Source organism: Oncorhynchus keta, chromosome 24 (assembly GCF_023373465.1).
Source record: "Oncorhynchus keta strain PuntledgeMale-10-30-2019 chromosome 24, Oket_V2, whole genome shotgun sequence".
Taxonomy (NCBI): Eukaryota; Metazoa; Chordata; class Actinopteri; order Salmoniformes; family Salmonidae; genus Oncorhynchus; species Oncorhynchus keta.
Genome location: NC_068444.1, coordinates 11,013,632 through 11,026,979, shown reverse-complemented (window position 1 = coordinate 11,026,979; position 13,348 = coordinate 11,013,632). Strand labels below are relative to the sequence as shown.

General features: G+C 40.4%; 1 protein-coding gene across 1 annotated transcript; it reads right to left on the bottom strand.

Moving 5' to 3' along the window:
* Window positions 1–1,834: 1,834 nt before the first annotated feature.
* On the bottom strand, window positions 1,835–9,609 carry LOC118402711 (Golgi apparatus membrane protein TVP23 homolog B-like). The gene is made up of 7 exons (XM_035800900.2): window positions 9,507–9,609; window positions 8,935–9,014; window positions 8,658–8,802; window positions 8,068–8,157; window positions 2,809–2,934; window positions 2,467–2,595; window positions 1,835–2,264 (listed from the first exon to the last, which is right to left on the bottom strand). Exons 1-7 carry the CDS (start codon window positions 9,516–9,518, stop codon window positions 2,238–2,240), a joined length of 609 nt encoding a protein of 202 aa, XP_035656793.1. The 5' UTR covers window positions 9,519–9,609; the 3' UTR covers window positions 1,835–2,237.
* Window positions 9,610–13,348: the final 3,739 nt, after the last annotated feature.

Here is a 13,348-nt window from a genome sequence, read left to right as displayed (position 1 = left end):
GTTGATGCTTTGCCTGTTTGATGGTTCGTCGGAGGGCATAGCGGGATTCATTATAAGCTTCCGGGTTAGAGTCCCGCTCCTTGAAAGCGGCAGCTCTACCCTTTAGCTCAGTGCAGATGCTGCCTGTAATCCGTGGTTTCTGGTTGGGGTAGGTAGGTAGAGCTGCCGGAGCTGTAGGTACGGTCACTGTGGGGACGTCGTCATCGATGCACTTATTGATGAAGCCAATGACAGATGTGATGTACTCCTGAATGCTATTGGAGGAATCCCGGAACATATTCCAGTCTGTGCATCAATGCACTTATTGATGAAGCCAATGACAGATGTGGTGTACTCCACAATGCCATCGGAGGACTCCAGTCTGCCAGCAAAACAGTCCTGTAGCTTAGCATCTGCTTCATCTGACCACCTTTTTTATTGATCTAGTCACTGTTGCTTCCTGCTTTAATTTTTGCTTGTAAGCAGGAATCAGGAGGGTGGAATTAGTCAGATTTGAGTTACTGTACTTTTACTGCAGTTTCAAAACTGCAATATTTTTTTGTAAGGGAACATTTACTGTGCACTCATCATTTGGATAAATCACACTCATTACATGCATACAAATGGTAGAAAATAAGACAGTTTCAACTGTCAAAGTAGTTAATTGCCAAAGTCAATCTAGCGAAATGATCCTTCTGATTACCTGAACCCGACCTGCTTTGGTTTGTCCTCTTATCTCCCTCGCGGACGCATCCTCGGTCGGGATGATCCTAAGTGTTCGTGTGAAACGTGGATACAGAATAAAAGGCTACTAATATGGAAAATATATTTAGCAAAAACTATTAAAAAAATAACAATGACACCTAGAATGATCATTGGCTGGGGCAGGACGATCAACAAGAGATCGCTTCCCTATACGTCTTCTTCATATCGGTCATGGACAGCGGCCATCTTTGTTGTGGCAGAAAACTTAAACTTAATGCAATAATGTACCACAAGGTGTCGCTAACATTTGTGGAGCAATGGACATAATTTATGACCAACATGCATGACTGATGTTAAGCAGGCTCATGAGTTACTTACAAAGTAGTGATTTAACTACACCACATAAGTTTATCTAATACCTCCCCATTAAGTTCCCATAAGTAAAACTACAAATCAGAGAGGGCTGATGTTCCTGTAAGTAAAACTACAAATCAGAGAGGGCTGATGTTCCTGTAAGTAAAACTACAAATCAGAGAGGGTTGATGTTCCTGTAAGTAAAACTACAAATCAGAGAGGGTTGATGCTCCTGTAAGTAAAACTACAAATCAGAGAGGGTTGATGCTCCTGTAAGTAAAACTACAAATCAGAGAAGGTTGATGCTCCTGTAAGTAAAACTACAAATCAGAGAGGGTTGATGTTCCTGTAAGTAAAACTACAAATCAGAGAGGGTTGATGCTCCTGTAAGTAAAACTACAAATCAGAGAGGGTTGATGCTCCTGTAAGTAAAACTACAAATCAGAGAAGGTTGATGCTCCTGTAAGTAAAACTACAAATCAGAGGGGGTTGATGTTCCTGTGTGTACTTTATTTATTATTAAGAACACATTTTTATTTTATAACGACGGCCTACCACGGCCAAAACCTCCCCTAACCTGGACGACGCTGGGGCAATTCTGCACCGCCCTATGGGACTCCCAATTACAGCCAGTTGTGATACACTGAGATGCAATGCCTTAGACTGCTGCACCACTCGGGGGCCTTACTCTTTGACACCAAACATCTAAGTAAAATTAAAGATGTCAGATTCCAAAAAGATGAGTAGTGTAGAATGCACCTCATGCTGTACATCTAAAATAACTCAAAAACACACGTCATTTTGAAACGTTATAAATGTATTTGCACAAAAACATGAACACATGACCTTGATATTCTATATTTACAACCATCAATATTATACAAGCAACATGTTTGTATAATACAAGTCAGAAACAACATTTCATTGTTATTGTATAAAGTCTCGGGATAATATGCAAAACATCAAAGCAGATAAGGGATTTGCTTTGAGTCTGTAGAGCTACAGTGGAAAAACTTACCTTATCTACAAATGATGCTCTCTCTCTCTTGAAATGGTATCAAAATGGGAAAACTCATCAAAGGTAAGCAATGTCCCAAAAGATTTCTATTAAGTATTAGTTGCTAGTAAAACTCCAGATATACAACCGCATTCAGAATAATGCAAACATATGTTCAGATCTTAAGAGTCGACGTTCTTCTTTATGATTCCTCTTGGTTAGTCATTGTCTGTCAGAGAAAACACACAAAACAAAAAACAACATTAGGTATAACATCCTGATCCAATAAACGCAAACCATTCTTGTCCATTTCCTGGAAGGACTTTCCACGTTGCATCCAGATTCTCCACGCTTCTCCCGAAGTGTGTCAGGGCGCTTTCAAGGGCACCCTTCTGAACTGAAATTCTGAGACTAGGCATTAGAAAAGTTACCTGTTTAAGAAACTGCCGTCCGAAATAGTTAGTAGCCATGTTCTTCAAGTTCGTCCTACTGCCCACTTTACAGCGAACGTAGCCATACAGGTTAGCCCCCTGTAGCACCACGCCCATGATCACCACGGCCTGTGTGGAGGAGAGGGAGACGTTGACAACAGGGACACACCACTTTTCACACGTATCGACCTCATTGTGAGAGAGTATGGCGCTGGCGATACCAAGCTCGTGGGGTACAATTCCCGTAGGCAAAAAATAAAATCATGCACTCAATGTACTGTAAGCCACTTTGGGTAGAAGTGTCTGCTAAGTGGTATATACAGTATTTATACTAAAACTAACCAGCCACTTAATATTGAAGGAGAAGAGGGTGCTGAAGACGAAGAAGACCCAGATGATAGGACACACGACTAGACCCAGCCAGAAGATCCTCGACTCGGAGTCTGACACCAGCTGCTTTGAATTCCCCTGAGGAAGATAGGCATTTCACAGATGTGAGAATAACCTACTAGCTTATTGACCAAGTTAGAATTTGGCAATATAAACTTTTGGGTCAATTCTATAATTGAGGGTTATAATGCTTTGAATCAAATCATACTTTGTCACATGCGCTGAATACAACAAACGTAGACTTTACCATGAAATGCTTTACTTACAAGCCCTTAACCAACAGAGTTAAGAAGAGTTAAGAAAAGATTTAGATGCACTATTGTAAAGTGGCTGTTCCACTGGATGTCATAAGGTGTATGCACCAATTTGTAAGTCGCTCTGGATAAGAGCGTCTGCTAAATGACTTAAATGTAATGTAATGTAAAACATTTACCAAATAGACTAAAATAAAAAGTGTATCTAAAAGAATGTAGGTGGAGTCAGATATAACTAATATATAACTAATAGACTTTGTTATGGAGTAAATAAATTTGAAATCAATCACTTTTGAAAAGCATCCCTTTTGATTTGACCCCTTCAGTACATATTTGCCCATTCATAGAAATGCTTAGAAAGTGACATTTTGGACCTGAATACCTAAACATTCAGGAGAAAACAGGTGCTCAGTTGACCCATGTTACATACCATGACACATCCATGTCTTCATCACCGGAAAAGATAAACAGATTAGATTTATAATCATGTAAAAGCTGACAAACACGGTTGTCAAACTATTTAATAATTTATGGATTTGTTTTATATTTTTTAAAATAAGTTTACAATTTTTTCATATTCAAATATATTTGCACCTTAGATCATATTATACAGCAGATAAAACAGTTTAAAAAAAAAAAAACTCAATCAGGGTCTCGACTTACTGTTGAGAGTAAGAATAGTAGAATGCACAAGATGCAATTTAGATTTTTGTTTGTTCATCAGCAGTTTCCGTCTTGCTATGTCAGACACTGACACTCACTCAATTAGACTTTGTCAGCTGACATTTTTGAGATTGGTAAATTAGTCTAGCCAGCTGTCTAAACTTGTAGTAATCATGGTTGAATTGCCAACCAGAAGGGCCCCCATTGATTTTGTTAGTCACACTCACTCAGATATATTTAAAAATTGCAAACATTTCTTGCCACACTGCATTTAAAATGGCATGAAATTAGTTATAAAATTGCAAAGTATTCTATCCACCCTATGGCAAAATGTGTAGAAGTTCAGTAGACTTGTTTTAAAACTGTAGCATTTTCTCTACGCCTCATGTCAAAATGTGTAGAAGATCAGCACACTTGTTTTAAAACTGCAGCATTTACTCTACGCCTCATGTCAAAATGTGTAGAAGATCAGCACACTTGTTTTAAAACTGCAGCATTTACTCTACGCCTCATGGCAAAATGTGTAGAAGTTCAGCACACTTGTTTTAAAACTGCAGCATTTACTCTACGCCTCATGGCAAAATGTGTAGAAGTTCAGCACACTTGTTTTAAAACTGCAGCATTTACTCTACGCCTCATGGCAAAATGTGTAGAAGTTCAGCACACTTGTTTTAAAACTGAAGCATTTTCTCTACGCCTCATGTCAAAATGTGTAGAAGTTCAGCACACTTGTTTTAAAACTGCAGCATTTACTCTACGCCTCATGGCAAAATGTGTAGAATTGCAGGACTTGTTTTAAAAACTCCCCCATTTCTCTCCACTGTCAAGGGGGAGATTCAAGAGCATGTGTGTGTATGCCTCTGCAGACTAATGAGGCCCCCACCCCAATGAAAGTTCCCTATCCCTGATCTAAGGGTTTGTGTTGTGCCCGCCATCGGCTGAGACACAACATGCTATTGGATGCAGTGTGGTGTCATGTTTTGGTTGGTAAATGTACAAAAATGGGAATAAAATTGAAAATGTCAACTTTCAAGTGTTACCACAAAGATAGTTGGAGGGCCACTCATCAGAAAATGTTGAAGTCCAGCATCACTTGTTTTAAAACTGCAGCATTTACGGTCTACACATCAGAGAATGGCAACATCAGAGAATGTCACGGTCCACACTCAGAGAATGTTTTAAACACTCAGAGATTTGTCGACGGTCCACACATCAAGAATGTCGACGGTTCACACATCAGAGAATTGTTTTAAAACTCAGAGAATTTACGGTCCACGCATCAGCAGAATGTGTACGGTCCACACACAGAGAATGTGACGGTTAAAACATCAGAGAATGTCGACGGTCCACACATCAGAGAATGTCGACGGTCCACACATCAGAGAATGTTGACGGTCCACACATCAGCAGAATGTTGACGGTTCACACATCACTTGTTTTAAAACATCAGAGAATTTACGGTCCACACATCAGAGAATGTTGACGGTCCAACATCAGAGAATTGAGGAAATAGAATGTTACGGTCCACCCGTCAGAGAATCTCTCCACTGTCAAGAATGGAGGTCCACACGTCAGAGAATGTATGCGGTCCACAGACAGAATGTTGAGGTCCACACGTCACAGAATGTTGACGGTCCATCCCTGATCAGAGGGTTTGTGGTCCCACGTCAGAGAATGTTGACGGTCCACACATCAGAGAATGTTGACGGTCATCAGAGAATTTTGTTGGTCCAACATCAGAGAATGTTGGGAATAACATCAGAGAATGTTGACGGTCACACATCAGAGAATGTTGACGGTCCACACATCAGAGAATGTTGACGGTCCACACATCAGAGAATGTTGACGGTCCACACATCAGAGAATGTTGACGGTCCACACATCAGAGAATGTTGACGGTCCACACATCAGAGAATGTTGACGGTCCACACATCAGAGAATGTTGACGGTCCACACATCAGAGAATGTTGACGGTCCACACATCAGAGAATGTTGACGGTCCACACATCAGAGAATGTTGACGGTCCACACATCAGAGAATGTTGACGGTCCACACATCAGAGAATGTTGACGGTCCACACATCAGAGAATGTTGACGGTCCACACATCAGAGAATGTTGACGGTCCACACATCAGAGAATGTTGACGGTCCACACATCAGAGAATGTTGACGGTCCACACAATCAGAGAATGTTGACGGTCCACACAATCAGAGAATGTTGACGGTCCACACAATCAGAGAATGTTGACGGTCCACACAATCAGAGAATGTTGACGGTCCACACATCAGAGAATGTTGACGGTCCACACGTCAGAGAATGTTGACGGTCCACACGTCACAGAATGTTGACGGTCCACACGTCACAGAATGTTGACGGTCCACACGTCAGAGAATGTTGACGGTCCACACGTCAGAGAATGTTCACGGTCCACACATCAGAGAATGTTGACGGTCCACACAATCAGAGAATGTTGACGGTCCACACAATCAGAGAATGTTGACGGTCCACACAATCAGAGAATGTTGACGGTCCACACATCAGAGAATGTTGACGGTCCACACATCAGAGAATGTTGACGGTCCACACATCACAGAATGTTGACGGTCCACACAATCAGAGAATGTTGACGGTCCACACATCACAGAATGTTGACGGTCCACACATCAGAGAATGTTGACGGTCCACACATCACAGAATGTTGACAGTCCACACATCAGAGAATGTTGACAGTCCACACAATCAGAGAATGTTGACGGTCCACACATCACAGAATGTTGACGGTCCACACATCAGAGAATGTTGACGGTCCACACATCAGAGAATGTTGACGGTCCACACATCAGAGAATGTTGACGGTCCACACATCAGAGAATGTTGACGGTCCACACAATCAGAGAATGTTGACGGTCCACACATCAGAGAATGTTGACGGTCCACACATCAGAGAATGTTGACGGTCCACACATCAGAGAATGTTGACGGTCCACACATCAGAAAATGTTGACGGTCCACACATCAGAGAATATTGACGGTCCACACATCAGAGAATGTTGACGGTCCACACATCAGAGAATGTTGACGGTCCACACATCAGAGAATGTTGACGGTCCACACATCAGAGAATGTTGACGGTCCACACATCAGAGAATGTTGACGGTCCACACATCAGAGAATGTTGACGGTCCACACATCAGAGAATGTTGACGGTCCACACATCAGAGAATGTTGACGGTCCACACATCAGAGAATGTTGACGGTCCACACATCAGAGAATGTTGACGGTCCACACATCAGAGAATGTTGACGGTCCACACATCAGAGAATGTTGACAGTCCACACATCAGAGAATGTTGACAGTCCACACATCAGAGAATGTTGACGGTCCACACAATCAGAGAATGTTGACTTCAGTGGGAATATCTTATTTTATATTATACTCTCAATACTCCATAGGAAACCTATTGAAATCATAGAACTACAGATAATAGAATAGACATGACCATTTAAGTTCACATTCGACAGTGGATGGACTGGCGGTGATCTTTGTGGTAGTAATTAGAAGTTAACATTTCTATTCAATTTCAATGGTGTACCAGCTAAATTGCAGTTGTCTGGAGGGATAGGTCCATTCTACAAATTCTATATCTATGATTGAAATGACACCCACCCTGTACTCAAGAGCATGTTGTTTCTCAACAGACGGCAGCCACCCCACAAAAACCTCAGATTCTGTGAAATAGAGTTGAAATTACAACATATGTGAATCTGAAAAAAAATATTCACACATTGTTAAATCATTGACGTTTAAAGGTTTAAAAAAACATGTTTTTTTATTAAAATACATTTTTTTTAAGAAATAATCAAATATAGTTTGATAAAAAATGTTTGTCAGCTTTTACATGATTATAAATATAAACTGTTTATCTTTTCCAGTGATGAAGACATGGATGTGTCATGGTATGTTGGGGTATGTCAAATGGGTCAACTGAGCACCTGTTATCTCCTGAATGTTTTGGTATTCAGGTCCAAAATGTCACTCATTTTCTAACCGCTTCTACCATGGACCAAACATGTACGGAAAGTGTTGTTTAAATCAAAAGGGATGCTGTCAACAAACAAAAAAAGAAGTGATTGAATTCAAATGGATTTCACCCTATGACATAAAAATCCAGAGTCGATACAGGTTCTATGGAACTAGGTTTGACCCTAAAGGTATTTCAGTAGAGGGTAGTAATTTGTTGGGTAGTTAGTTGCTGTCTACCCAGAAGGACTGGGATGTGTGTGTTATCTACCTTTCTGGACTCAAAAACCCAGTGGCTTTTTCCATCGTCATCCACCTGGTTCCACCACCTCAGGCCTACCATCAACCGGCCTGTGATATTCTGAAATATAGTATTTGGTGTTAATACATAATTAGGCTACTTACTTAAAGCAAAAGAAAAAAAAAAGTTTGACAATATTTACACTTGTTCTATTGATGTTCAATCAATATTCTATTGATGTTCAATCAATATTCTATTGATGTTCAATCAATATTCTATTGATGTTCAATCAATATTCTATTGATATTATATGGCTGTTCAATCAATATTCTATTGATTTTATATTGCTGTTCAATCAATATTCTATTGATGTTCTATTGATGTTCAATCAATATTCTATTGATGTTATATCAATATTCTATTGATGTTATATCAATATTCTATAGATGTTATATCAATATTCTATAGATGTTATATTACTGTTCAATCAATATTCTATTGATTTTATATTGCTTTTCAATCAATATTCTATTGATGTTATATTGATTTTATATTGATGTTCTATTGCTGTTACTGATCTATTAGTATTATATTATTATTATTAACTGTTCAGGGTCTACCTTAACGGTCCAGAAGTCAGCTGACAGGAAAAGAATGATGGTGACCATGCAGGCGATGAAGCTACTGCTGAGGAGCTCACAGAGCAGGTACACCAGGATGGCACTCATCCTGAAGAATAGGTGGAAGAAGGAGGCCACTGGATGCCTAGAAAACATGGTAAGAGCATGAACGTCTCGTGCCGTTCCTCAGCCAATACAGTAGGTTGAATTGATCTGTCGCTTCTATTCAGGGCTGAGAGTCATTGTATTATACCGTCTTGTGGCTGAACCAACTTACTTGATTTTATTCTTCTTTGACTTTCCTCTGCCTGTATCCTCCTCGGCATCAAACAGGGACACGTCATCATCGTTGTCATCCTAGAAACACATGAAAGAAGACATTCATCACTACAAACATGTGATGTGAAAATGCTATAATCTGCATGCTTCATCCATTGCATACGAAAACAGTGATCCCCGTTTAAAAAAAGCTAACGTTAGCTAGCTAGACAGCCAATACCTGGATTGTTACATGTCCAGTGTGTGATAGGCACTTTACCTATCAACTTCACTAACCTCACTAGCTAGATACTGATTTGTTTGTGTTCGTGATTTGTTAGGTGGCTATTGTCATAAAATAACCAGTTTGTTAAATAGGCCTAACATGTAAACAAATCCTAGCTAAACGATTATGTTAGCATGCAAGCTATCTTCTCTGGATCAGAGGTAACGTTATATTTTCTCCATACGTCCCAGGACGATGCAATATTACGATGTGATTTCTTAGTAACATGTTTACCATACCAAATAGCCACACTTGATCAAATCATTAAATTATATGATGAAAAAAAGCGACACCTGACGACTTACCAGTCTCATCATTGTGAAAACTGCAGACGGGACTACACTTCCGGGTTACGCACTAGGTCAAAGTGTATGACACTGACAAATCAAGAGTCAATGAAGATTATTTCCACGTTCAAAACAACTGGGAACTCGGAAATCTCCAACTTCCCGACTTCGAGGCGTTCATGACAAAAATAAAAAGAGCTCCGAGTGAATAATCGTTTGTATGTCAAGCAACACGGAATTCCTAATCGGGAACTGGGGCTTCTTTCATTTGTATTTTTTTTCAAATTGTACAAACATATACTGTAAGTGGAATTATACATTCAAAATGCATATTTAGCAAAGAACATAAGCAAATACACAGGTTTAAGAATAAAAAACGAGAATAAAAAGTAACAGGTATTTTACTCTATACTGCACATTCAACAATAGTTATGGTATGTAATAGTGGTATATAGATGTTAGTTGGTGGTATGTAATAGTGGTATATAGATGGTGGTATGTAATAGTGGTATATAGATGTTAGTTGGTGGTATGTAATAGTGGTATATAGATGGTGGTATGTAATAGTGGTATATAGATGGTGGTATGTAATAGTGGTATATAGATGTTAGTTGGTGGTATGTAATAGTGGTATATAGATGGTGGTATGTAATAGTGGTATATAGATATTAGTTGGTGGAGTTTTTTTTTTTTTTCCAATTTCCTTTTTTATTTTTGCATCACAAAATGTAACGTGATCGACCACACACTACCGCACAGTAGGTGGCGGCATGCACAAGCAAAAATGTGAGAACGCCATAATACCAAAGAGGAATAAGAAGGAACAAAAAAGCTACTCATTAAAAATGTATTTCTCCTCTGGTGTGTGGAAGTAACGTCAGCTGTAAAAGTTCATCTATTGAGTGCACAGGAGGTTGCTGAGTGGAGAACGGCTCATAACGACCGGAACGGAGCAAAAGGAATGGCTTCAAACACCTGGACACCATATATTTGATTTACAGGGTTTGATACCATTCCACTAACTCCCCTCCAGTCATTACCACAAGCCCGTCCTCCCCAATGTCTTAGTGTCTCAGTCTATTGAGATGCACCCTCTCTCTGTCTTCTTCCTACCACCCCTGCCTCCAACCTGGTCCCAGATCTCTTCACGCCAACTCGATTGCTGTCATCGTGAAGCCAGACATTCCATGTTTGGCATGAGAATGCATGAGAAGAAGTTGACATAATAGCTAGCCCAAACAGACTCACCCTCCTTCCACCTTTCTCAGTTCTCCTAACCTGCTGCGTTAGTTCTCCTAACCTGCTGTGTTAGTTCTCCTAACCTGCTGGGTTAGTTCTCCTAACCTGCTGGGTTAGTTCTCCTAACCTGCTGCGTTAGTTCTCCTAACCTGCTGCGTTAGTTCTCCTAACCTGCTGTGTTAGTTCTCCTAACCTGCTGCGTTAGTTCTCCTAACCTGCTGTGTTAGTTCTCCTAATCTGCTGTGTTAGTTCTCCTAACCTGCTGTGTTAGTTCTCCTAATCTGCTGGGTTAGTTCTCCTAACCTGCTACGTTAGTTCTCCTAGCCTGCTGGGTTAGTTCTCCTAACCTGCTACGTTAGTTCTCCTAGCCTGCTGGGTTAGTTCTCCTAACCTGCTGGGTTAGTTCTCCTAACCTGCTGGGTTAGTTCTCCTAACCTGCTGGGTTAGTTCTCCTAACCTGCTGGGTTAGTTCTCCTAACCTGCTGGGTTAGTTCTCCGAACCTGCTGTGTTAGTTCTCCTAATCTGCTGGGTTAGTTCTCCTAACCTGCTACGTTAGTTCTCCTAGCCTGCTGGGTTAGTTCTCCTAACCTGCTACGTTAGTTCTCCTAGCCTGCTGGGTTAGTTCTCCTAACCTGCTGGGTTAGTTCTCCTAACCTGCTGGGTTAGTTCTCCTAACCTGCTGGGTTAGTTCTCCTAACCTGCTGGGTTAGTTCTCCGAACCTGCTGCGTTAGTTCTCCTAACCTGCTGCGTTAGTTCTCCTAACCTGCTGCGTTAGTTCTCCTAACCTGCTGTGTTAGTTCTCCTAACCTGCTGGGTTAGCAACACCGATGGCGGGCACAACACAAAAACCTTAGGAGAATTAATGTAGCAGGTTAGGAGAATTAACGTAGCAGGTTAGGAGAATTAACGTAGCAGGTTAGGAGAATTAACGTAGCAGGTTAGGATAATTAACGTAGCAGGTTAGGATAATTAACGTAGCAGGTTAGGAGAATTAACGTAGCAGGTTAGGAGAATTAACGTAGCAGGTTAGGAGAATTAACATAGCAGGTTAGGAGAATTAACGTAGCAGGTTAGGAGAATTAACGTAGCAGGTTAGGAGAATTAACATAGTGTAATGGTCGCCGGTGGAAGAAGGTGAGGACCAAAACGCAGCGTGGTTCTTGTTCATGTTATTTATTTAAACTGAACACTATCAAACAAAGAAACAAAAAAACACAACTGAAACAGCTCCGTCAGGTGCAAAACACACTAAACAGAACGTATAATCACCCACAACTCAAGGGTGAAAACAGGCTGCCTAAGTATGGTTCTCAATCAGGGACAACGATTGACAGCTGCCTCTGAGAACCATACCAGGCCAAACACAGATATACCAAATCATAGAAAAAAGAACATAAGACTACCCACCCAACTCACGCCCTGACCATATTAAAACAAAGACATAACAACAGAACTAAGGTCAGAACGTGACACGTAGCAGGTTAGGATAATGAAAGTAGCAAGTTAGGATCATTAATTAACATAGCAGGTTAGGAGAATTAAAGTAGCAGGTTAAGATCATTTATTTAGCAGGTTAGGAGAATCAGGTTGAGGTTTGGAAAAAAGCTTAGCTAAAATAGTGTACTCTATCTAGCCACAAACGTAGAAGCCATGAGTTTCGAGAAACCATGAATATTACCTCTCCAGCTGAAGCTGATCGCCGCTGCCTTTGAAGCTTCTGTTGGAGAGAAGGGTATCTTCTACCTAGGTTAGTGCATATGTCAGGTAGCCACGCCCGAAGAACCCCAAAGTCTAGATTACTTTTCTCCTGGATGCCAAATGTAAGACATTTCACTGGTCTTTCTTACCTTATTCTTTTGCTATGAATTATTCTGAATGAATGAATATGATTTTAAAAGCAGGGTTGACATTGTAATATCCCTACTTGCCGTATATGGATAACATACTACTTTCATATTTAATGCAACATCCTGGCTCTTCCCTGTTCTATTGTAGATATTATGATCCATAAGGAATAGTGTGGGAGGGAACAAACTGCTAACCCATTAGGAACCTGTCAAACTAGTGTACACTGATCCAGAGTTCCTCTTTATTGACCTTTATGTGAATGGAAGCAGTGAAAATGAAGACACACCTTTTAGTGGAGCGGGTTCTCGAAAGCTTCAAGTTCCTCGGTGTCCACATCAAGAGTGTGCAAAGCTGTCATCAAGGCAAAAGGGTGTTTACTTTGAAGAATCTCAAATATAAAATATATTTTGATTTGTTTAGCACTTTTTTGGTTACTACATGATTCCCTATGTGTTATTTCACTGTTTTGATGTCTAAACTATTTTTCTACAATGTAGAAAACAGTAAAAATCAAGAAAAACCTTGGAATGAGTAGGTGTCCAAACCTTTGACTGGTACTGTACTTACACTGAAACCACAATGCACACACACACTCACTCACTCACTCACTTTCACACATACACTACTGTCTTATCTATCATGTTGCCAAGTCACTTTACCCCTACATTACCCTTACCTTTACCCCTACCTATACATTACCCTTACATTTACATGTACATTACCCTTACCTTTACCCATACCTATACATTACCCTTACATTTACCCCTACCT